The sequence below is a fragment of the Ciconia boyciana genome, chromosome 16 (genome assembly GCF_034638445.1).
Source record: "Ciconia boyciana chromosome 16, ASM3463844v1, whole genome shotgun sequence".
Taxonomy (NCBI): domain Eukaryota; kingdom Metazoa; phylum Chordata; class Aves; order Ciconiiformes; family Ciconiidae; genus Ciconia; species Ciconia boyciana.
In genome coordinates, this window is record NC_132949.1 from 5,252,213 (window position 1) to 5,278,748 (window position 26,536).

Consider the following 26,536-nt stretch of genomic DNA (forward strand, 5'->3'; position numbering starts at 1 on the left):
TAAAAACATTTTAAAATGCATTAAACCTAGATCTTGTATTAACATTAGTGCCAGTGATCCTCAAAGCTCTGTGAAACTATTGTCTTACCCATCTAAATAAAACCTGCTGAATATCTATGCTCCGACCCCATCTTGAATGAAAAACAACACAGAAATAGTCTTTAAAAGGTTTGATTGTGGCATAACATAGGAGCTGAGAGGCCAGAGCCAGTCCTCTCTTTTGTGCAAATGAGGTTGGGGAACACAGGAGAGGACATGGGGAGGGAACTGACACCATGATAAAGTGGCCCCATAGGAGGATTTATTCACTTCCAAAACCCCAGACTAACCCATGTGCTGCCATCAGGAGAAAGCATTGAGCCACTTGATCTCTGAACATCTTCCAGCAGCAGCGTTCGCCCTTCCTGCAGAAAGCCCTGTGTGCGTTTTGCTGACGTGCTCAGCAGCCCTCCCGCCTCCAGTTTATATTAACACCACTTAACACCAAAACATCTCCCGTTAAAACTTATTTAGAAATGCTCTTTGCAGATAAGAAAGTTGTAGCCCTATTTCCCCCCTTAGACTAAATTAAAGAGGGTGCATCACACTGTTTTAAGATCCCAAGCAGCTGCCAAGACATCTTCACAGGTTACCAAACAGTGTTAGTTTTACCTCTGAATGACATCAGCATGGTGTCTAGAAATTTTTCCATATATCTGAGGTTTGAAACACTTGGACTGTGCAGCAGGGATCTCAGGCAGAAGCAGGGCTGCAGTGTTCAACAGAATACAACTCTGTTCTCAAAATGACCAAGCTTATCATACTGCAGCCCTCAAAGCCAGGCAGTTATTGTCATCACTAGGCTGTTACAGAGTTGAAAACTCACATTTGCTTTTATGCATAGTGAGGAACAGGAAAAACTGAGTTTAAATACTTTAATCCACTCACTTTAATCTACAGAGAAATACAGTACAAATAACAAGACAACAAAAAGATGCATTAGGAAATTCAGTGACAGAGTCAGTGCTGTGAAAAATCTGTATTTATAAACTTCTATGAAGGATACGGAGCAGATGTTTCTCAAAAGAGTCTTCCGGGAGCTTAAGTCACAAGAGATAGGCCATGATACAACGGACTGAAAACAAGTTTTCTTCAGTTTCACTTGTGTTAATGTGGAGTACCACCACAGAACTGGGTGGAGTTCTGTGACTTCACTGATGTTGCAGCTTCTTACAGACAGAACCTGGCCCAAGTACTCAAATAATACACATCACCCATATGTAATGATTGAGCAAACGTCACAATTACAGGGGGCAATGGTATTATCATCCGCTTCAGAAACATTGGATTAAGCCAATGAGGGTGCAAACAAAGCAGAGACTTTTATGAGATGTTCCACAATTGCACCTCCTGTGCCTACGCAGCAAATAAAGAACACACTTCCCAGCTTTTATGACTAGGAGTTGTACAGTAATACCTCCTCATAGTCTCATTTCAGCCTGCCTTCTTTTAAAACACAAAGGAAAAACAGTTTGGGATTTGAAAGCATCACTTGATGTCGAGAAAAAAAATAACAAATTTTGACTTTAAACATTTATATTGGAGGTTCAATATTATGTTGGTTGGTTATTTCTTTGCAAGATCTCATATACTTTCCAGCTGTGAGCATTCGGGTTTGCTCTGAGTTTTTGTTTTCTGAGAAGAGAGGCGGGAATGGTGCAGACAGCTTTTGCTTATGTTTGGGCACTAAATAATACATATCTCAAACTGCACCATAAGGGAACAACTGTTCTGTCAAGAGTACACCAATCACTCCTTCCTTACCATTCTGTGGGAAAACAAAAAAAACCCCTGAATCCCAAATGTCACCTTTCTTGGTTGAAAAAAACTAAGATGTTATAACTTCTACTTTTTGATCTATTACTTGCTCATCTATTAAGCTCATTTTTTATCTATTTAGTGCAACTTCAGAATATATGCATAAATACATTCAATACAAATCCCAAGTCACAGCATCACAGTATTTCCAAGCTAAAGAATAACTTTTTTTTTTAAAAAAAAACCTGTTAACATGCTGGTATTTTCTTGTAAGTAGTTATTACTAATTTAGTTACAGCTCTTAAAAGTAATATTTTTACAGTATTCTGATCACTAATTACTAAATAGAAACAAATACTGTACATATTGAAGTTACAAGCTACAAAAATAAAAATCCATTCTGTTTAACTATAAAAATCCTAGAAAGAGAAGATGGCTGGAGGTACTCTAAGGATTACAGCAGTTGGTAGCAGACAAAATGGCTTTTGAGGGATGTAAACTTTGAAGATACAGAATGCAATAAACTCACAATGGAAGTTCCCACCTACTTTTAAAAAGAAAATTATTTTTATGCTGAAATATACAAACAAGTTGCAAATGAAGCAATGCAAATGAAACAAATTAATTACATACAGCAATAAGAGTATACAGCACAGTAAACAGGGCAGTATTAATGAGAAACAAAGTAAAATTTTGAATACATTCATACTTTTGAACAGTTAAGGGCCAGATCCTCAGCTAATGTAAATTGGCATAACATCACTAGGTTTAGTCAAGGCATGTGGCTTTATTCCAGCTAGAAGTCTCTCCTCAAGATGCCCAAAACCTGAACTAGGTACTCAGCACTCTTAGTGAGATAAAGAAATCTTGGTCATGCCGTGCTTTTAGAACTGCGGCCTACACGAAACTGAAATACAGAATGTGTAAATTCTCTCAATGTACCCAATTGCTACATGAACAAGTGGTTTCTGTTGTCTCATTCCTGTGTTCAGGAAGCAGCTATCATTTCTCAGAAAAAAAAAATCAGAGCATTTTTCAATAAGTGGTTCACATTCAACAGGATCAGTTATGTTACTAGTATTTTTAAATCTGAAGATAACCTAGCTGACTCCTAACTGAAGGGTCAAATCTTTTTTCTTTTCCAAAAGGAAGAGAACTGCTTGTAGTCAGTATGAAATACAGAACAAAAAAGGATTTTCAGTTAGAACACATGCAAAGATTCCTAAGTGTCCTACTCTTACTCATAGATCAACTAACTAGGAAACAGTGGTGCTCTACCAAAAAGCATTTGTTGCCAAGTAAAAAAAGAGTAGGTATTATAACATTGATACCGTTATGCTGTTCACAGCTAAGGTACAGTGCTTTAAGTTTTTTTTTTTTTTTAACAGTGAGATACAACAACATACAGTATAAGAGCTGTGAGCTTCAGTGCAACATAATGCAGAACCAGAAGGAACTGGCCGAACCGAAACCAGAACCTTTAACTATCACAGTTCTCAGAACCTGTGGAGAATGGGGAGGTTCCTCCCCAGCAGCAAAGAGAAAAAACTGTATTTTCAAAATAGGTTAGGGGGACTGGGAACCTTTGGAGTCCTTTCTAATGTTTTCCAGGTGTGGTGATGGTGACTGAAAAAGCCAAACAGGTGGGTTACTGCACTAAGAATAAGCTGTGTGAAGCCATTCCAATTTTCTTTTCTAAGCTAGCTGGCTTGAAGGATAAAGTGGATAAAAGAGAAGCTCACTATCCTGATTTCAGCAGAACTTTTGATACTGTCCCAAATGACATTTTTAGCTGAAAGTGAGCCAGCATAAAATGAGTAATTAAGTGACTGAGGGAAAGAAGTACTTACTGAGTAGTTGTAAGCACTAGCAAGACAAAGTGTACGGGGGAACAAACTCTCAATCTGAATCAGCTGAAGTTATACAGTTAAACTTTTAACTTACTTTTGCTATCAGCATTGCCTCAACAAGATGATTTTCTCCAAGTGTGTTCAAACATGGTAGCATTTTCTTTTGCAACCAGGAGAAACTCAAGTCTGTTTCCTGAGAGCAAGTACTTAAAGCTTCTAACTAAAGTAAATGCTGTTTCAAGTTACTTAGTGCCTAAGAAAAGCAAGACCTGGGAAAAAACCCACCCCTATGAAGGGGTAACATTGAAAGTGAACATATAAAAAAAGAGTATCAAATGCACGAATTATGCTATACAGTCTTTACATTATGAACACGAAATGCAATTCATATCAGTGCTAGCTAAGAAAAATGTTCAGATTTGAACATAATTCCAAATTAATTTGAAACAGAAATATCGCCATTGCAGTAGAAGGAAAACACAAGACTATGTTCTTTAATAACTGCAATAATTCCAAAGTGCTGTTAAAAGTATGCTCTAAATACTACTCTAGCCTGCTTTAAACACCAGGAACAGTAGACATACTTAGAAAAAAATACGTAAGTGAATGCCATTCACCTCAGCTGTTTTTGAAGACAAAGAATGCAAGTTTGGCCTTCAGACACCTTTTTAAAAAGTCCAGACATGGAGAAAGGTCCAAAACACAGGTGGCATTTGAAACAGTTTAACCCTGCTATGAACTGCTGAAGTAAAAACACAAAGTAAAACAAAGCCTATGACAAGAAGTTCTGTACACATGAAAATATGCATATACACTCTCTCAATGTGTGTGTAAACAAGTGAGGTTTGAGCAAGGCAGGAAGCTGACTCACAGAAAGGCTCTCCATACAAGTTTAAGTTTTTTGTATTGTATGTCACAGGACTGAGAACCTACAGTAAAGAAAGTTATCAGAATCTGACCAAACTTCAGTTAAGCTAGTGTATGCAGCAATAAAAATTAAACTTTGTGAGTTCACTTTTGAGTGCTTGACAATTGATGTTGTTATTCACCCTGTACATTTTGCACAAAGATATACTGTATGAAGACTTTCAGAAGAAACTATTCATTATTTGTCTTTTTGAAACATCGCTTTCACTATTTTTCCAATGTTAATCATTAACAGGATAAGGGAAAATTCTTCCGCACAGGACATGAGCTCCAGCTGCAGAGTACCCTCTTCTGGATAGAGAATGTACTGCAGTATTTTCAGGTTTCCAATCTGTTTTCAGAAGAGCTACAGAGTAGCTATTGGTACTGGTGCTTTATGCACCTACAACATTAAAAGAGCGTGTAACAGTTTTACAGTCACAACACACATGACACCATTAAGCAGCTACAGCTATATTACAAATTAGAAAAGCTCATTTATGTTAACATTAGAATCTGGGAGCCCATTGCTGACATCTACTGTTTGCAGTTGGACTAAAGCTTGAAACAGTTCCATAAAAGTAACTCAAAACAGGGTTTAATCCAATTTGCAACATACTGGAAAGGAGGATACATTGAAATCAAAGGACAGCATGCTGGAAACAGCAAGACTTCCCAACAGATTCTAGTGCTAACACTGTATGTTTAAAAATAACCTTTTTTTGTCATGCATATGACAGCTACATATAGTTACAATAGAAGGATGACCCCCATGTCTGATTGGGAACCTGACACTTCAACCTTACAGAATATTCTCCATACATAAATACAATTTTACAAGACACGGCCCCATGCTTACAATGGCTACGTTTGCTACCTATCATTTGCTGCAATCACTAACAGTCAATTTGGTAAACACAAACTTCTTTACTTCCACATGCAAGAAAGGGGTGATCTTTCCAATACAAACAAGACCATTTACCAGGGGTTGTCCCAAACAAGCACCTAATTAGATGCTACTTTCACTTCTAATTCTCCTTTGTTTCTCCAAAAGGAATGATGGATCGACACTTCCCAAAGAGGATTTCACACATTTAAGACTGGACTCCTAGCAAGCCGCAGTAAGTGAGAGCATCTTGCCTGCACAAACATAGTACAACATCACTGGTACCCACTTGGGCAAAGCACAAGTGGGGAAGCCAGATCACCTACTATAAAAAAGGGAGACTTTCAAAGCCTTGGCATCGATTGTTTTTTTTCTAATGTCAGGAGTTCAAAGAGTGACGTTTTTGAATGGTTAAAGTTTCTTAGGCTGTAAAACAATTTGAATAATCATCTGGTCAACTTCAAGTAACTCTTTAAACTGTATTATGAATAGTTTAGATCAAGTAGCCAGTGGTGTCATTTCTCTTGAGAAAATACTGCCTTTCATAGTACATACCCTACCTTTCCAGACTTGTCATTTGTTTGTAAACAATAGTTACGCAAGAACCATAGCATAGAACTTAACTATTTTTAGGATGCTGATGGTTACGAGTTATTAAAAAAATTAATAACTTAACTAGTAAGATTTTTTTAAGCTAATACAAATTGAACCTCATAACTAAAAAAAGAAAAGGGTAGTGGATTTATCTAACATAATGTACTTTTGGGTACTTTAAACACTTTTAACATAGATTTAACTATTAATTTGTTCTCTATATTTACATACAATAAAATAATTAAGATGAGGTGTATAAGGCTCATGAATATGGAATTTATAATGGCTTCTGCTTTACAGTTCATTACACTCTAATCACATTTTCAGGCAGCTATAAGTTCACTGATAATCAGTAGTATTTAAGATATAGTACATACACTTTCTACAACAAATATAATCAAGTTAAAAATGCTCTCCAAAGAGGATTACAATTGAAGGTTTTAAAAATACTGACTTTGCCAAGGTTTCAATAAATTATTTTAAAATACAAATAGTTCATTCACCATTAATGCAAATATCATTTTATAGATTTCTGAAAAACGGTTTCATTTTACAAAACCTAGAAACATAGCCTACTTTACCCAATGATATCACTTTCAGTTAGCATAAAGAAAAAAGGGGAGAAAAAAAAGATTAGGGGAGTTCTGACAAAAGCAGCAACATTCAAAGTTCAGACTAAGGCTCTCAACTTCTCTTATGATCTTGGCTTATGGATGATACATTCAGCATAAATGCTCTTCCTAATTGGAACATCACCTTCATTAACTCAACAGGACTTAACTGAATTAGTGACAAATTTTAAACCTCAACTCTCACCTGCTGCAGGCTTAGAATACCTACAACAGAAAAGAAAAAAGGAAGCCGATTTTTATTTGTTAACCATGAAGATGTTTTCACCTGAGAAGCTTTTAACCCAAGAACCTTCAGATATGCCAAACTGACAGTTTCCGTGTACTGTTGTATGTTGTTTTAACCTTTACTATCAGTATAGACCACGAATCTTGTTTCTCGCCCTATATTCATATGGGAAATGAAGTTTCAGGTCCAACAAGGTATCTTTGAACCCCTAAGAGCCAGTCAGAAAACAAATGCTTCCACGCTTTTTTTCACAATCAAATTATACACATGAACACTGGAACTTACTAACCTCTGCAAACTTAGCTCTCAACCTCCACACTTAAACAGGTCACAGACTGACTTGCTATTGATCATTTTCAAGTGATTATGAAGCAAGATCTTTAACAAGCCTTTAAAAACCCCCACATTTACCATCCATCATTATTTCTTTAAAACCCTCCTGTAAACAGCTAAAAAAGACAGCTCCTTTGTCCAAGTTTTCCTCCAAAAAGCCTCCTCAAGAACTAAGATGTTGCTATTTAGAACAACTAGAGTTAGTCTCTCACTGAACTGAAGCAGAGTCAGTCACAGGATCATTCAGTGCAAGTCATGGTACAATTACTTTGAAGTTGTATCTTGGGTACTCGGGACCTCAGGAGTACTCTATCTATGGCTTACAAAGCCACTGAAAAACGTCACTCACTAACAGAACATTTCCAGAAACCTTTGGTCCAAAAGCATCTTTCTTGATAACCACCTTCCCAAGAGCTTCCAGATCCTCTGCTCTCCCAGTCAAGCCTATTGGATATGCACTGCACAAGCAGGTGCAACAAAAAGTATTTGTCCTGCTCCCAAGAAGAGATGGCAGCCAGGAGCAGGGTCTTGTCAGAAAATCAGTCCACATCCTACTTGGTCTGGGTTTCTGTTCTGGAACTGTTCTGGGGAAGAGGGCAGGTGGAAGCAGGCCAAACTCCCAGCTGTTCCCCTTTCCAAGGGTATCAAACCTTCTGCATACTGTATTGTGTATGTGCATAAGATCTGATTCCACAGCAAGGAAGGGCTGCAATATATATCTATTTCCTGCCATCAGAGTAACTAACTCCGCCAGCTAAAAAGGCTGGGCATCACCACCAATCTAAAAGGCAAACCAGTTCTGGTAATTCAGCTGTGAAAGTTTTCATGAACGTGAAACCATGGCTTTTTCCTCAGCTCTAGTTCATTCACAAGTATGAACCTTACAGCACAAACCTTAATCTAGATTAGGCATTCTCAGTGTTTTCAATGAGCTGAAGTTCATCCCTGTATTATGTGACATTCCACAAAACCTATACATCTTCATCCGTCTGTTCTCTCGTGTGGTCTTGCTCAGACACGCTGGAAGCTTCGTCATCTGTTTGTTCACCCGAGTGATACAACATCAGTGCATGTGTCTTATGAGTTATGGTAACAGTGCAGGGCCCCTGAGCCCATGGCTCTCCATCCACCTGCATCGGCATCTTTGAACTCTTCAAGATCAGCTAGTATTAAATAGAAGAACACACAATCATAGCAGTTCAAAGTAGCTCTTAAGATACCTTTTACAACTACAGTATACTGATGCTGGCCAGGGAGAAACTTCGTATATAATTAGTTGCACTCAGAGGCCACCAACCACAGCAACAGAGAACTGTGAATTATGACATAATTGATTTTCACTAAGCAAGAGAAACATCGAGCTCAACTGCAAACTGCAACTTCAGATCAGACAGTTGAGTGCTTGAGATTCTGTACTGTGTATTTGAAAAAACTTGGGGAAACAGGTTCATGAACACCACTTACCCTCACTGTATGTGCCTGCCCTAGGCGAACAGGATTTGCTAGTTTCACCTGAATCTGTGCACAGTGGAAGGAACCATGAACACCAACAACTTCCAGAAGTCCATCATCATGTCTACGAATTAAGAAAGGAGACTCTTTTTAGTGATGCTCATGAGCTCTAGAATACCCGTCCAAATATTACACAGACCTTTTATGGCTATTCCTATAGAGAAGACAAATATTATTCTACAAATATGTATCTGTTTGTGCTGGACAATAAATCACACTGAATGGCAAAGGAAGCCATAGAAAAACACAAGTAGGGAGCAATACACCAGCTGGTACACCCTAGCTAGCTTCTGGAAATTATGGATATATGACTTTCCAAGACTCATCGTGCATATTTAAGGCCCACAGTGGATTTTTCTTCCATAAATTTGTACAATTTTCTATATTTTCACTCAGTTATTAATCTACAGGAAAATCTTTTAATGGCCTAATTTTTTAGATTTTGGTAAAAGATCCCTGCCCAAATATTTTTAGAAATCCAGGATCATAAGCCTTGTAACAAAACCATGAAGTATATTTATATACATGGCTTCTGAAGAAGGAAGTCACAAGAGGGAATAACTAATGTACCCACCTATTCTCCTCTTTAGTATTGCTCCAGCCAACTTACTCAAGCGTGGGAATCAAATTTTTGGCTTGCTTTGTTTTTATTTTATATTTTAACCTCTGTAAGATGTGTTTTTCATATTCTGAAATGGACGTATCTTCTACCTTTTGAAGGCTGCCTTTATTTTTAATAGACTCTTCAATGTTATTGCTTAATCATGCCAGACATTTTAAGAAGGTCTTAAAAAAAAACTTGATGTGTGGGATGCACTTAGTCCAAGTCTCTAACATGAGGAAAATAAAAAAAATCTGAGATAGCCTACTATCACAAGGAATCCTTCTGACTTTCAGACAAGGCTGGCTATATAAGCACAGCCTACTGGAGGGAATTGCTTACACTACAAGAACTCTTAAAAGGAAAAAAAAGAAAAAGATGCACTGGGTACCTCGCCAAGGGATAAGGTTCATCACCCATTCCTTCCCAGAGCCTACAGCCACCTCCCCAGTATCCAATATTCAGGACAATGATGCCTTCCAAATTGGGCAACTCGATTCTCTCACCATCCAACTCTAGCTTTAAAAGACAAACAGAAGTTAATTACTGTGGATCAAATTCAGTACTTCAATATAAGCTAGTTATTCTCTTGATGCATTTAATAGGCTTCCACTTGAAGAAAAACTGGCCCTGTACAAATAGAACATGTTTCCTTTTCATACTTTAAAAAAATTACTTCTGATTTCACTAGATATCCTAAGTTGTAATAAATTTATGTTAATAGAGAAAAGAAAAAGGAACTCTCACTTATGTAAGTCTCTGGTGCAAAGGCAAATTTTATCTGAATATCAGTACTTGAACTCATAGAACTGAGTCAAGGCCAGAAAAAAAATTTGGAATTTTCAGTAAGCTCAGAGACATGAATTCCATGAAGTAAGCTGCAGATAGCAAAAGGAACATCAAAAATACTCCAAGTCCAGAGCCACCCTTACACAAATATCATATAGATGTAAACTGCAAAGCTTTTCTCCTTTTCTTTCACAAGGTAAGTTTTTACACTCCACTGAATAAGTTAAAAAAAACAAAACAACAACTTACCTCAACCTTTTTGTTAAGATCTTTACATTCTTGTACTAAGCAGTCTTTGGTTCCATAAAAAAAATAAACAGCCTATTAAAAAAAAAACCAACAGGGAGAACAGAAAACACTGTTAGAAAAAGACAATACATACGAAGACTATTTGAAATATTCATGTATAGTTATTGTTCTACAAACCTTATCTAAAGTTCCTATGTAACACATTTGCACATCCTTCAACTAAGCTTTTTCATGAAATAAGCTACAACTTGCATAAGAAACTTGCTTTCCCCTTTAAAAGGAAATAGGCAATGTCCTTAACCCATTAAGTTTCAAAGCAAATGAGACACCTAAAGAAAAACTGAACAAACAGCATATTCTGTCAGCAAGCAAGCAGAGGCAAGGCAGAACACTTGTGAGTAGGCTGGAAACGTGGAATACCTCCCCAAGAAAAATGAGTTCAAACTGTTAAAATGGAATGAAGGAAGTAGAGGAGTAAAGCAATGTAGAGCAAAAAATAGCCGTAAGTCAAGTCAACAACTACAAGAGAAAATGTCACTTTACCAAACACACCTTATTAATAATTCTGCTGGAAAACAAAGAGGGAGTCTTCTCACGATGAGCATGAAAATTTAAAGCCATGAGAGCATCAGGTCCTATAGAAAAGTAGTTGTTCATTGTGAATACCTGCAAGACAGGACTTCTAGTTATGGTCTTATTAAATATCCTTATTAGGATTTAAAAGTCACAGTGTTTAATGCGAAGTAGGTAATCAGAAAAGTAAGTATAAACATACAGGTATTCCATAGAATACATATTTATACTTGCAAACCATACCTTTGGTTTCCTTAAGTTGTAGTATCCTTTGTTTGTTACTTGTACCTTCCATCTGAAAAACAACAGCCATTACTCAAACTCATGACAGACTGTTCTCAGTGTCAAAGCTGTAGTTAGAAATCTCATCTCTATACTGGGATCAAGTCAAAAGATTCAAATTTAGTTAAATTATGAAAGAGTTAAGCCTTTTAGAACAACTAAGTAAAGACTAATTTTGGACCTCAATTATTTCGCAGTTCCCTCCAGCAATACTTGTGTTTCTTTACATATACTGCTGCAACTGGCTGTCAGTAGAGCTATAGTAGTATTTGGTTCTATAGAATTTATCTTTTCACTGTTACTTACCTGTCTAGTTTGATTCCATCTGCTTCCATGACATTTCGTAAGATTTGTTCCACAGGGACTTCTCCAGCATAACCTGCACCCCAGCCCAGTGTATTAGACAGGTCATTACCTGTTCCCAGAGGTAAAATTGCAACTTGTGGAATATAACGTTCTTGCCCCTAGGATACAGAAACACTGCATATTAGCTCCTTCTTTAGCACTCATTTTCTCCCTTTTATCCTCAAATGTTCAGGTTAGATAAATACCATGAATCTTCATAGCAGCTTGTTAGGTAGTGCAGAGCAATAGAGCTGGTAGCATTAGCATAGCAGATAGCACATTTAAGTACTTATTGTAGGGATAATGCAAAGGAAGGAAACGTTAAACCATTGTGAGAAGAGAATACAAACACAATATGGAAACAATGCATTATTAATACTGAACAGAGTATTCCTTCAAAAGAAGGATACATTGGATCTAGAAGTGGAAGCCTGAACTTCTCATCTGATTTCCTGATTATATGCTGCTGACTCACTGCAGCCATGGGTAAGTTACTAACACTATTACTGCACATACCTCTGGGAAGCGATATGAACAACTAAGAGAGATGTAACACACAAGGCTGTGAATCACAACAAGACACCAAAGTGCTCTTGCAAGACTGAAGTGATGTTAGGTCTAAAACAACAGATGCACATAATACTAGCATATTCAACCACGGACAGAAATTCACATACTCAAAGAAGGAAAGTCAGTATCTAAGTTTCAGGGATACCACATACACACAGATTCAACTGTCATCAACAGATGGAGCAGATGATAATCACCTCTGCAGATGACAGAGTAAGTGACAGAAGCAGACATTCAAAATGGCCACCTTAGCAAAGGTCTTTGCTCTCTTTACGACAGAAGGGCGAACAGTTATTTCAGATGTATTATGCCCTTTGAAAGCCAGCTGTGAAAAGTACTTGCAATAACTGGCATTATGATTACTATTTTATCAAGAAGAGGTATCAGCCATGTAATCTGTATTTGAGATTCAAGATAAAGGAAGGGAGCAAATAACCTACTGCTGATAATTAAAAGGTTTTGCTGATAATCTCAACAGTATTTATGTAACCCCAATGACTCAATTTGAATACTTGGAAACAAAGAAGAACTCAGATTTCATCAATTATATTGCCTGTGATGGACAATATATCAAGTGTCCAAGACCAAGTAACCATATACTCATATTCATTAACTTTTATAGTTACACTTTGTTGTATTTCTACTTTATCAGTATGCAAAAATTCTCAAAGAAGCTCAGTTTGACTATGCATGAAGTTGTAATAATGGCCTTCAACTACAACATTTCATGTATTAACAAGAAAGCTGCAGGAAAAAAACAAAAAAAGACATTGATATAAGAAGCATAACTTTCTTCCTTTTATCACAAGATAAAAAGTTTAATAGGTAAAGCACTAAGCCCTAGTAATTATTCTTCATTCTTAATTTTCTCAGGAGTTCTTAGTAGTACCCTGTAAATTGGAATATCTTCCATCTCAAATCAACAGTAAACACACAGCTTATTTTTACCTTCTCTACTTGCTGTTAATAGGTGAGGCTCCAGACTTATAGATTCTTTAGAGTACGTGATAAGGAGCAGAAGCAAATTACTGTACTCATTCATGCACTGGCAATATAACCAGTATAGCCAGAAAAATTATGAGGTTATTATAAAAGATTGAGCGTGCTGAGAGAAATAAGCAGTCAGAGCACATTAGCCATTATTAGCGATGCCATTTACATCAAAATAAATCTGTTTAGACAAAGAGGAAAGAACAATGCATAAAATATTCTGCAGCTTGTTCTTTTCTTGTTCTACAGAAAAGAACGACTTTAAATATAATTTAAAATCTAAAGCTTTCACGTTTTTCCTGAACTACAGGGACTCATAAGAAGATGCATTCTCCCCCCCAGTAAGAATAAGCAATTCTGCAAATATTTCTCTGCAGGCTTATTCAGGAAGACGAAAACAATAAATGCAGGTAAGAGATTAGGTGTAGCACTTTAGCAGCTCCAAAACTCATTTCACCATAAGACATCTTTTAATTTAAACCACAATACCTTTATCTTCATTTCATCAATTGCATCCAGGACCCAGCCTACTGTGCCATCCCCACCACAGACAAGAACCCTGACAGTGTTGCAAGGCAGCAAAGTACAAAGTTGGAGTGCTTTAGCAGGTGCAATTTTGCTTAGATCAAAAACCTAGAAGAAAAGAAAATAAGCAGTTCTGTAAGTTCACAGAACATGTCTCAGGATTTGCCTCACAGATAAAAAACTTCAGGAAGTTCATGCTAATACAAAACAAAGATTCTCCATTTACAATATTACACTAACAAATGAGCTGTCTTGACTTTTATTAGTAGGATTTGGTTTCCCAAATTCACAACAGAGCTCCAGCTGTTTCACTAGGAATAAATGCCATTGATAAACCAAACTGACAGAGTCCTAAGAAAAGTCTGTATCTAGACGCATTATGACGAATTCTGTAAAGATGAAAAAAGTCCGATAAAAGTTATTTTTAAATACTCAGCATACAAAGAAGTTTATTCTTTAAAGCCTTATTGGGATGCATTTAAAATAAACACATAATGATTTCTATTAGGCTATATTCTAAGGTTGGGTTTTGAACTTTAAAGGAAGAGTATTAAGGTGCAGCCAGGAAATCCAAGGAACAACTAACGGCCTTACGTCAAGATCCTGTGCCATCCCAGTGGATTTTAAAGGGAAAGCAACATCACAAAGCAGCAACTGTAAACACGGATGTTTTCACAAGTGAAGTGAGGATTTAAACAAATACAGGTTTCAAATTAAGAGATTGAAATATTTCATTTTCTACAATTTGTACACTGTTTCAAGTGCCAGATACTTACCATTACCAGAATTACCGCACATATTACTATAAAGAGAAAACTGGACCAGTGTTAGAACCATAACAAACCTGGGGGTGGGAGGAGCCTCTGCACTTTTGGTGTCTCTATATAAGCTACTCTTTCTAAAAGAACAAACTGCATGAATTTGTTTCCTTTACTGATCTTCCACAAGACCCTACTGCCATTGTGTAAGCAAAGTGATGTTTATTCCAGTTTAAACTTTTATTTTATTATAGTGACTTTTCACTGTAAATACCTGAACGGGGTTCAGCAGAATTTTAAATTCTCCTAGTAAAGTTTCACCCATGTTGTTTCCACTACGAGTATTAGCCAGTATGATTACTGGCATCCAGTGTTTTCTGCAGTAAGGTACTACCTGCAAAAAGGTAACAGTAAGTCAGTCACACAAATACTGCATGTTTGAAAATGTTTCAAGCCTTGCTCCAAAACCTGTCCCCTGGAATTGCTGAAATGAGGAAGTTACCAATTAGGTTGAAGTAGTCAGAATAGCAACAAATACTTCTGACACACCAAGGTTGAAGATTTCTGTTCTACAGTGCCTAGGACAATGAATACTACAATGTTATGAACATAGTAGTAAAAAAAACACAAAGCATTCAAGGAAGTAAGGTACCCAAGTCTCAATGTTGTTTTGGAATAACAAAATCCAAATGTCTGTTCATGCTTCAGCTACCATGTTAATAAAATGACAAACACCTCCAAATTAACACTGCAAGTACTTCACATACATTGAAACATTTATCTGATAGTTATTAACCTGACAATGTACTGAGTTCAAGTTCTAATGTTTCATGGTTTGTTTGTTTTTTAAAAATATATTATAAAACCAAGAAGCAGTAGACAATCACCTTTTCATAATGGGTTCTTTTGTCTTTACGCATCTGGTTGATTGTAGACAAATAGTATGGTGGAATAATTAAGTCTCTGAATTCTCCAAATGTACACTCCTCAGTCTTTAAACAATCCATAATGCATTCATCATGTACAGTGAACTGACACCACACACATCTGGAAAAAAGACCAAAAAACATGAAAAAAATCCTCAAACAACAGGCACATCGATTTTGCTCATTTATTTTAGATAGACTAACTTTCTGAAAAGTACTTACGTTTACATGCACCATTATTGAGCACTATTTTAAGCATGTTATAAAGAAAACCACGCCTTCCCTGGAAGTTTACATGACTACATATTGATCAGAAAATGACATAACTTGGTCATGTGCTTGCAAGTCTAGAAAAATATTTGAATTCTGTGGAAAAAAACTCCAACAGTTTTAAATTAATTCTATTCTTTTTAATTCCAAAACCAGGTTCTATAAATATCCTCTTGCATTATCTGCAATATAACGTTACACTGAAAGCTTGTATGAGAAACTGAACTCCTATCCATCCTTAAAAAGCACAGATAAAACACTAGAGTTCAATTTAATAAAGTCTTATGAATAACATTAATTAATACATTTCTTAAGATTGATGCTACCCCTTTAAGTCTGAAACCTAAAAGGTTACACAGTACTTGTACAAGGCTGATGGGATTTTGTTACGCAAAACTGCTCAGCTTTTTGACCTATTCTAAAAGCTGTCCTGGAAAACGGACCAGAACAAGAGGAAATACTGCAATATCCACTGCCAGCCTCTGCAGAATGTTAATCCTCGTTTGCTACATCTAAAGCCTTGGTTTAAGCAGCTGTAAAAGCTATTTTTGGAGTCCTTCTGACTAATCCAGCACACAATTAGAGTAGCAATGATACTTGCCCCGTACTGTGACTTTCTTCTTTTTCTCTTCTTCCTTCCCCCTTTGCCTCCAAAATCCTCTCCTTCCCTCCTCTCCTATGCACACTCTCTCTCAAGGTTTTGTTTCTGACAGTATGCTCATTTACCCTGTAATCCTGCTTACTTACCAAGCAATTTCACAGTACCACACAGAAGCAAAGGAAAAGCTGGCAGAATATAGGCTGGGAAGATGACATCCTTTGAGAAGGCTGAAGTAACACCCAGTACTCAGGACCTGGACCACTAGCACTATATTTTGGCATAATATGCCACTATGCGTCATGCTGACAACTTTGCAAGCAGCTTTACTGATGACAGCACAAGCACATTCAATGGTTCCTTGAAATTTTTTAATACTCCTACCACAAACTTTAACAATAGATTATATTATGGTAGCTTTTAAAAATGCTCAGCTTTTTTTGAGTATCCTTAAAAATTAACTTAAACCAGCTATAGGACGGTTGTTTGTTCTAGTTACACTGAGCAGATGCCAATTCTGCAGAGATGCATACACATTCTGGTGCTCTGAATTGTGAGCTGTGCCACCCAAATTGCTCAGGCTATCCACTGTACAAATGACAAGTGCGTTAGAACCTTCTTAAGGTCATCCCTAAGATGTAAACTCTCTTGGACACAGAAAGCCTTTTATATGTAATTATACAGTAGCTAGCACCTCATGCTGGAGTAATGCAATTAAGAGGACAAGGAGACATGAGATGCAATGTCATACTCTTAATCCATGACTCAAATTACCCACAAGCATCTATTTTAATTTTAGGTTCTTTGAAGTTGTTTTTTTTAGCAGAGTTTCATATTTGACTACTGCAGGATCTCCTTCGGGGTAATGTGTTCCAATAAACCTGTGGAAAATACAATACTGATATGGCATCGTACTTTCTCATACAAAGTGAAAATGCCCCTGCAGTACCTGTAGTCGCAGAGCTTGGGCTGTGTGCCGCACTGTTGTTTGCATATCATACAGCAGCTGCAGAGCGGGACATTGCCTCTGATCCAGTGGTGTGGCATAGACCTGTGGGCTCCACCATTCCTCCTCATCATAATTTCCTTGCAGAGAAAAAGCTGGTCAGCCTTCTTGAGGCATCCTTCGCTGACACGCAGACCGCAGCAGGTGCAGAAAGCACCCTGAAGGATGTGCTGAGCACACACGCAGCAGTAGGAGGGCTGGCCAAAGAGGTCTGTGTAGTGCCAGTCATGCTTGCTCTTGCGAAAGATGTCTCGTATTAACACCTGCCGCCGGGACCGCTGGAAGCTGCACCACAAGGTGATCAGCACCGGCAGGATCACAGAGCACAGAGTCCAAAACACCAAACTCCAGTCTGCGACGATCGAGGAGGAAGTGCCGCTTCTGCTCTCCGTCCCTTCCATTCCTCAGCAGCTCAGCCTCACCAGCCTAACCCCTCGCACCAGTCGGGCAGACAGCAGGGCGAGCCCAAGAACGGCCCCCTAGTTCAAGGAGCCAACGCGCAGCTTCATGAAACATCTTTTAATCCCTTATTAGGGCTAAGCACCTATTTGCTCCTACATCTGACCTACCAACCAACAGAAGGATTTCAGTGCTGGCCAGGTGCGAGGGGCTCCTCCGCTGCCTGCCCGGGCCTAGCGCAAGGTCGGCCGGCGCCCGGCCTCCTCCCGGCCCGGCCCTTGTCTCGCCCGCTCCCCCCAGGCGCAGGAGGGAGCCGCCACACGGCTCCGGCTGCCCCCAATCTCCCCCGTTCCACTCAAGCCCCTCAGCGGGGGGGGGGGGGCGGGGGAGGCCGGCACCGCGCCGAGGCCGAGGCCCCGGCCCCTCACACCACTTCCCCTCAGGCCGCCGCGCCCCCCTCCGCTGCCCTGCGCTGGGGGCCGCCGCCGGCCGCCCTCGCCCCGCGCCCGCTTCCCCCTCCGCAGCGCGGCGGGGGCTCCTGGCGGCGGCTCCCCGCGGCCGCTGCCGCCTGCGCTGGGCAAGGGGCGGCCGCAGCGGGCAGCGCGGGAGGTGGCGAGCGGCGGCCGGCGGGGATGCGCGGGGCGGCGGAAGCGGAAGCGGCGGAGGGCGGTTGCCAGGAGATGGGCGCCGCCCGGAAGCAAGCAGGCGGCTTTGTCACCGATTTATCACGACTGCGGGTTTATCGCCAGCGGCTCACGGCAGCCGCGACAGCGCGTGGCAGAGTGGCCCGGCTCCAGCTCCAGCGGGAGCAGGGCGGGAGCTCGCTGGGCACAGGGCCGCGGCCGCTGGGCGGCAACCCAAGGCGAAGGGCCTCGGTGGAGGAGGAGGAGGAGGCTGCTGAACTGGCTTCGGGCTAAATTATCGTACGATGTGTTCCTTTATTACCCCAACCATAAATGCTTCTCCCGCATAATTTCGTTCTGTCCTTACGTGCTATACTGTTTCCCCTGTAGCAGTTCTAAAAATAAATAGTTGCTGCTATTAGAAACTAAGGTTTATGCACTTTCCAGACAGTATCTTGAACGATTACATAAATCCATATACATAACATTCCTTGCGTTTTAGGCTGTTGGTCTCTTAAAACACATGCTGAAAAATGCAAATGCTCCACAGTTTGACAGTACTCCGGTTTCCAAGAAAAGTCCCATAATGGGACGTCAGAACTCCAGAACTGCCCAACCCCTGAACTGCTTCGTTTCCAACACCTCCTTGCGCTCTGGTCAAGCCCTCACACCTATGGCACTCTCTGTTTGAGCCCATGATTCTGTCAGATTTTTATAAACTCATAAATAATTGTGCGAGCAGTTGAGCGAATCCAGCCCGGCTGGCTAAGATGTGTCTCAGGGTTGCGGCCTCCGGTGTTTGCCGAAGTTAAGCACGCTCTGAAGGTGTCCGTCCGAGGGGCATTCACAGAGCCTCTCTCTCTGACCTGCTGCTTGATTTCTTGAACCTTTCTGTATCTTAACGTTTTTGAGACCCACAGCTCTCGGCCAGATTTCACTGAAACTGGCTGACTCGCGCAGACATAGTGGCACAGACAGAATAAACACCCCTTCTTGAGGAAATAAAAAGGCACAGATGAAGAGACCTGCTCAGCGCCAGGCTGGCAAACCCCGGGTGAAACCCTGTGGTGCAGGAGGTATGGGGATGTGCTGCACCTTTCCCTCGGAGGGGAAGTGCTAATTACTCGCGTCCCTTGTGCGAGAGCTGCTGATGAATTCCGACTCCTTATTTCATGCGCTATATTCAAAGAGACACTTGTTTCTTTTCCTACAAACTAGTGAAGCTGGTGCCATATGTCCAGCATAGCGTGGCTCAGGAGAGGTCCGGACGGTCACATTTCACAAGGCAGAAACTAGCTGTTTGCAGCTACGGTTGTTAACCTACATTCTTACTTCACACTGTGTTTATGAGTAAGGACATTTATAACCCTGTTTTCTACTAGCTTCTCCCGAAAAGGGAAGAATTATGTGAGTTTTCATTTGTATGATTCTATTAATTTGATAAAAATCTCTCTGCTTTATTTTTCAGGAGTGATAATTTGGCTCTGCTAGAGTTAAACCACATTAATACGTACGTCTGTGCTGGAGTAAAGTTAGAGACAGTTTTTGACAAAGGGGCCCCTTTGTGGCTGCCTTTGAGATTAACATTCAGGAACGGGCAATTGTTTCTTTTAAAAGACAATCATTTATCTTAGGCACCCAAAACCATCGCTTGCTATGCCAGATGTAAGGTCATGTGTTTTATTTTCACAATTTTAAAATATCCAGTGTAACTCTGAGGCCCGAAGTGGAAAAATGGTCTTCTATTTTCTTTCCCTCAGGAACAGAGTTATGCTGAGAATGTGTGAGCAGATAATAGCCACATTCAAAACTTCAGACCAGATGTCTTCAAAATCATACTATCACGCAAATTAGTTAAAGCATAAACAAACATTTGTGACTGACGTAGCTACGTCAAATAGGCTAATGCCTCAGTCAATGTTACTCATTTTGGAACAGACTGAGAGAAAGCAGAATCAAAATGAAGAAGTTACTTGTGGTTGTCTTCTTTTTGGTCCTCATGACCACTTTTACAGGTAGGAGTTTATATAAAACAAACCTGCATATTTATGTAGAGCTGCGGAGCATATTATAATAGTATTAATTTGTCAGCCTTGTATTTTAGTATCTTCATATTTCATTTTTAATACTGAACTATTTTTATATTGCAAGCCTTCCATGATTTTATTTTTAACAATCATGCTATTGTATTAGATATTTTACTTTCCGCATTACCACACTGTAGTAATTTATTCTAAACCCAAAAAGTTTTATTTTACAAGCTTACTTTTTTAATATTATTTTACCAAGGTCCTGCAAGCTAAATGTTCAGTGCAATCTCTCCTTTGCAACAAAAGTCTAACTCATTACTTTGAAAAATAATCCTAAAAAGTAAAGCAACACAGAAAAGAACAAAGAACTGGAATAGTTACTAATGTCAGCGGTTAGATGGTGCTGTTATATTTTCTCATTTCAGAGAGTTAACTTGAATATGTAGGGTTTGCTTCATTCTGGTAGAACTATAGAAAGCACAAGTATAAAAATGGTTTAAAATTCCACTCATATCTCCTGGAATGCAATATCCCCTGGGAAGGGGCTGTAATGAAAGAACACTTTGTATATAGACAAAAATCAGGTTTGGAGACATTTCATTTTACAACTGACAGATAAAATATTAACTTTTTGGTAATTTCAGAACTAATTTCTGATTTTCTGTCTTCAGACACTTCACCAATTTTGACTGAAAAAGATGCCAAACAGATTCTGAGAACTCGTCGTGAAGACAGACCGAGAAAAGCTGGTTTCCCTGATGAGCCAATGAGGGTGATTTATGATATTTATTTTTAAATGACACTAACTGAAAAAAAAAAAACCACCAAAAACCCCAAAACATTTGTGCTTAGTATTAAATTTCTATAGATTTATTTCCAAGCAATACGTTATGAATATCACCCTTATGAGCAGCTGAGTTCTCCCTTAAAATATTAAAAGAACTTTACATTCTTTCAGTTACTGTTAAGTAGCATTCTGTAAGTGCTGAATATTGCACTCAGGAAATGTATGGTTGCAGAATGTGGAAATTATTTATCACAGTTCAAAAATGCCGATTAAATTATTGAGAAGAAAGTGGCTTTTCATTTATAGAAATGTGGATTTCATCAGGTTGTTCCTGAAAAACTAAATAACAGGAAATGTCTTCTGCTTACAGTACATTCTGCACTCAAGGCAGAAAGGAGATGTAGGTGTCAGTGGTCAGTGTGGAGATTGAGGTAGTTCTGAACTAGCTTTTAAAATCACTTTCATTCACTTATTTATGAATGCTACAGATAGGATGGTTTGTTATGATACTGTAGAAGTTTTTAGTTGCTAGCTTAATGCAACAGCATTGTTTTTGCATGCAGTATTTACATTTGTTTATTTTTAAACCATATTACAACAAAAGAAAAAGTAAAAGAATTAAGGAGCCTTCTGTTTTACTTGCTTTGACAAGATGTAACATATAATTCTGCGCTTCTCAAGAGGTACTTAAGGTATTTTGAAATTACTGGCTATTTCTTTCCAGAGTAAATAAACTGTGCTAAAATTACATGGTTCTGAAGAGGCAAAACCCACAGAAGCTAGAAAGCACACAATAGATTGTGCATGTGTGACGAATACAAGGGGCTGAGCTTAGCAAGGTGCTGAACACTTCTGAACTCCGTAGGACGTGTACCCTGCAGGACTGTGGAGAAAGCTAGTGGTTTTCCATTTCTAATGGTTGTTGTATATCAGCCAAAAGAATCCACCTGGCCATCCTGCGCAGCTGGTTCTATACCACTCCCGATGTACATGCTTCTTTCACAAAGAAGTGTGACGGCCACAAGTGTGACGGCCACAACAAATCAAAGCTGTCACAAGAACATTGCACCACACTTGTTAACAATCTTGTGCAATGAAAACTGTACAACAGAGCCAAAAACCAGAAGGCATGGGCTTCACTGATGCCCACAACATTCAGGATTGGGTTGATTTCTAAGCTGTTGTTGAATGAGCCTTGTAGTTCTTGAAAATTAGCAGGAATACAGCTCCCATGTATGCTTACGCTTAATATACCACCACGATTATATAATATGTTATGTAGTAAATATAACATATGTTAAATGCAAAATAAATAAAACAGTAGAGAAATTGGATTGAGTTAAATCCTGTATTACACGAGGTTACATGCATACATCTGACGCTCTTGGTCATATGGTTTTGTTTTAGGTAGTCCTGCGAGGAGCAGGGAGTTGGACTTGATGATCCTTATGGGTCCCTTCCAACTCGAGATATTCTATGATTCTGTGATTCTAGGTGGGGAGGAGAGGGAGCTAGGGCTAGAGAAGTGTTTGATTACTGACCTCTGCTGCTCTGTCCTTGCCACTTCCCATCCTACCATGATTAGTAGCAAACAGTTCATAGAAAAATTCCAACCGTCTTTTTATTTCTTTTTTTTTTTTCTATACAGCAATGCTGGCTTTCTGTAGGAAAACTCCAAAATAAGAGTATTTGTTTTTCTCACTAAATGTCAAGGTTTTCAGTAGAAAAGGAAATATCTTCTAATAAAAAAACTATCCTCCCCTGCCATGTGTAACACGGAGATTTTCCCTTGTGAATGAAGGTGCATGGCTGCTGTATCCCTGTGCACAGTTCTACCACTGGCTTAAGGAGAAAAACTGATTTTGTATGGATTCTTTGTAGCAGAATGAAATGAATGCTGGGATGAACCCACCTCTGTTCATCTATTTTAAGCAAAAGCTGTTTGTACTAGGCCAGACCCTGCTGAGCTGGAGAATTTAATTTGCAATTCTTTGTGACACTGTTCGACTTCCACAGTGCTGTTTCAGTCAAAAAGCCTGTTCAGTTACAGACAGCAAGATCTGCCATCTTTGATTATTTTAAATATGTCATTTATGTTATCAGCATGTTCTAATCTTACTTTGACTGAGACCCTGCTTTTTATTATGTGGCATCTTCTCAGTCATATAGTTCTGTTCTCCGCAAGTTCATAATGCAGTCTCACAGTGGGATTTGAGCCAAGTCTCCCTGTGCTGCGAGGACAGAAAGCACAGTAAAAGGCAGGATACTAATGCTTCCTGCTGGCACCTAGTGTACCAACCCTCTGGTCAGCACAAAGAGCAGAGAACTGGATGACAGCGGGAATACTCGGCCAGTGCAAAGGGTTTACACTACAGCTTCCATTCCTACAGTGCCTACTGTGCAAAGCAATGGGAATATATTTTGAAAAAATGTGTCTAGTGTTCACAAAGCCTATAAGCCCACATGCACTGGGACTGTAACTTTTTAAAAGTAAATTTTGTTCCTGATGGAGGCCAAGTTTTTGGTACACAGCTCATTTTAGTTTGATAACTTGTTGCTTACACGAAAGAACTCTGAATTAGTATGGGAAATTCACATTATTTTATGTATCACAGAAAGACCAATCAGCACTGATGCATGCTACTACTAGAATCCTTCAGAGTACTGCCACATGCTCCTATAAGGGGTTAATGTTTTTTAATCAGCAGGAATCAATTTTCAAAAGAGGCTACAACAGACTTATCTGTGAGAATCTTTCTGTAGCCTCAGGACTAACAGAGGCTTCTGTGTTGATATGCAAATAAGAAATGTGTATGCAGAATTCCTAATTTATGAATAGTGTTGTAAAATTCTTGCTCAGCACCTTTACTGATCTGGATGATGATATCATTCATTAAATATTGCTAGGTTGGGGCAAGCTGACCAGCAACACCATTTCACTATATTTGATAATTTTAAGGGGTAAATGAATTCTCTTATATAAGCTGTAAAATTCTCCTGGTTCATTGGCCTGACATTAGACTTGAGCGATTACATAATTAAACTACTTTTTCTTTTCTTTAAATAGGAGTATATGCTTTACCTCCAGCGCTTGCAGCAGCGATCAGAAGAACAATTCCTTGAACACTGGTTGAATCCACATTGCCTCCCACACTGCAACAGGGATTTAGTCCATCCAATCTAGTGGTTTTGCCTACCCCACAATAGGTATATATATCTTTTACAGTGCGTATTTCTTTCTTCATAATAAAAGGCAGAGCCACAAACTGGAAGAGAAGAGAATAACCAATGGCTGGATGAAGAATCTTGTGCTGAAAGGTGTCTGGCAACAGAGCAGGGGCAGGGAACATAAGTGTCCTAGGCATCAACTGTGTCACTGTGGTTCTGTTCATGTTAATAGAACATTTGGTTACGCATTTCTGTGCTATATGGATATAAGTTGGTGACTGCACAACATTCTTATTAATGTTGCTTCAGATTGCTCCTGTTTCTTTCCTGTCTGCTTATGCTCCATTTCCAACTCATCTATTTAAGTCTTGTGCTTGTTCACCTAGCTCTCAGTAGGACTGTGGCAGGACTAAACTCATAGTTGTCATCCTTGAGATATTTAAGATGCACTCTGACCTGCTAGGAGTTGAGCCTGTTCTGCAGTATCTCAGCTATAATAATTCGCTAGCTGCTGATTTTTTAAATGGAATTCACTATTTAGTACACATGCTGGTAAACATTAACATAGAACATTTTCACATGGAGCTTGCATGGATTATTAGTTCTGTTTATGATTGTCAACATCAGTGTAATAGACAGCACCATTTGCTTTATTGCCTCTGTTTATCATATGCATCACAGAGTTCAATGGGACATATACTCCAAAGCACAGCTCAGAAACCAGGCGCTACTCACAAGCCAATTGGTGACAAAATGACACGTCCCAGTAATACTCCATGCACATTAGGTTTGTGATATGGTCATCCTTTTTTTCCTTGTGTGTTTTGCATGCAGTATCAACTTATCACTACATTAAAAAAAATATGATGTATTGAGGTACAGAACATATAGAATTGTAAAATATAAGTATTAATCATAAACTCTTCCAGTTACCCAATAGCCATCTGTGATGCCAAAAACCCCCATACTTACATCTGTATATTTTTATAACAGGATAAGCCTTCCTTCTTACATTCTTTAAACAGACATGAAATTTGTCAACTGGGATAAATTTGAATCATCACCATAATAGTGATGGTATATCACTCACAGTTAACTTTTTAACATAAAAGTTGCAGATTTAGCTCCATACTTTCAAAAGCATTTAAGCAGTAGAATACAGAGATGGTGTCTGTCAGGGCTGATCTGTTTCAAAAGACAGAAAGTTAGTCTGCTTAAAATTCTGCTATCTATTTGTACCTGTACATATCTAAATATCTTTGAAAATCTGGATGTTGTGGTAGACTTCAATGGAGCTATGTTAATCCACAATAAGCCAAAGGTCTGAAACTTATTTAAAAACAAAAACATAAAATTCCCAAACCTTAGCCCTAGGACGTAAGTTGGCAGTTTTCAAAAGATCTTCCATCTGAGACACAGTTGAAAGCTGGCTCACTTAGCTATTGCAATTCTTCACAATAGCTGCTCACAGGCGATTGTGAAGAATTAATGTTAGAAAAGTGCTTAAATGATTTGAAGCCCTTTGTATGTTATTAGTATGGCCAACGTCAGCATGTTTTTTAATTATATTTTCTTTTTTTTCTGCAGATCTCTTCATGGGCACTGAAGACGATATATACTACAACTGTGTTAAGGAGGACAAGATTATCCTTGCATTGGCTACGTGCTCATTGTAGAGCTGAACCTCTTTGCAATACAGTGCAATCCCAGTGATAGAGCAAACTTCCAACTATAAATGGCTAGATATGTTATAGGCCACCATATATTTTCTACCAGTAATGATTGCATGCATGAATAAATAAATCAGGGGTTTCCCCCAATTTCTGAGATATGGGCATGAATGAATCACTGATTAGTCCTAGAGTATGCTTTTTAAGGGTACAGCTTTAGACTGTCTGAAGCAACAGGAACTTAGAGGGAGAGGTCCATAGAAAATTGGAGAATATAGCCACGAAGTCAAAGCCAGCTTTCTGGACTTTGGAGGAATCCTTAGTTACAGTTTTGTAGGTTAAATAACAATATTGTATGAAGACATAACATTTATGCAACACTAATCTATGTTTAATTGCCTGATGAGTATTTCATGTATTGTTTCATAATAAAAGCTGGATTCAAATTAATTTTCAGATTATTTTGTTACCTTAGTCTCCCATACTATATGCTGACAAAAATCACTGGAATTGAGGCTCAGTATTGCAAAGTACTAAGGAAATATCAGAGGACTTTCTAGGATCAGCAGCTGGGAAGCACTATGGTGCAGTCTAATCATTTTGAAGTTTCTCTGCACAACTTTTCCCTTTCCTTTATAATT

The 26,536-nt window shown here is 38.8% G+C and overlaps 2 protein-coding genes across 4 annotated transcripts; one reads left to right on the forward strand and one right to left on the reverse strand.

Moving 5' to 3' along the window:
• Positions 1–899: 899 nt before the first annotated feature.
• On the reverse strand, positions 900–18,298 carry DGKE (diacylglycerol kinase epsilon). Its single transcript, XM_072880937.1, has 11 exons — positions 17,162–18,298; positions 15,306–15,465; positions 14,693–14,812; positions 13,625–13,768; positions 11,537–11,694; positions 11,192–11,243; positions 10,928–11,041; positions 10,376–10,447; positions 9,729–9,856; positions 8,689–8,800; positions 900–8,387 (listed from the first exon to the last, which is right to left on the reverse strand). The coding sequence occupies exons 1-11, from the start codon at positions 17,617–17,619 to the stop codon at positions 8,196–8,198; spliced, it is 1,710 nt and encodes a 569-aa protein (XP_072737038.1). The 5' UTR covers positions 17,620–18,298; the 3' UTR covers positions 900–8,195.
• Positions 18,289–26,323, forward strand: C16H17orf67 (chromosome 16 C17orf67 homolog). Of its 3 annotated transcripts, none has more exons than XM_072880939.1 (6): positions 18,289–18,540; positions 19,709–19,910; positions 20,001–20,255; positions 20,942–21,042; positions 24,125–24,264; positions 25,813–26,323. In XM_072880939.1, the coding sequence occupies exons 3-5, from the start codon at positions 20,201–20,203 to the stop codon at positions 24,239–24,241; spliced, it is 273 nt and encodes a 90-aa protein (XP_072737040.1). In that variant the 5' UTR covers positions 18,289–18,540; positions 19,709–19,910; positions 20,001–20,200; the 3' UTR covers positions 24,242–24,264; positions 25,813–26,323. The 3 variants fall into 3 exon arrangements, with proteins under 3 accessions (XP_072737040.1, XP_072737039.1, XP_072737041.1); XM_072880938.1 differs by having other exon boundaries at positions 19,709–19,905; XM_072880940.1 differs by lacking the exon at positions 19,709–19,910.
• The last annotated feature ends 213 nt before the right edge of the window (positions 26,324–26,536 follow it).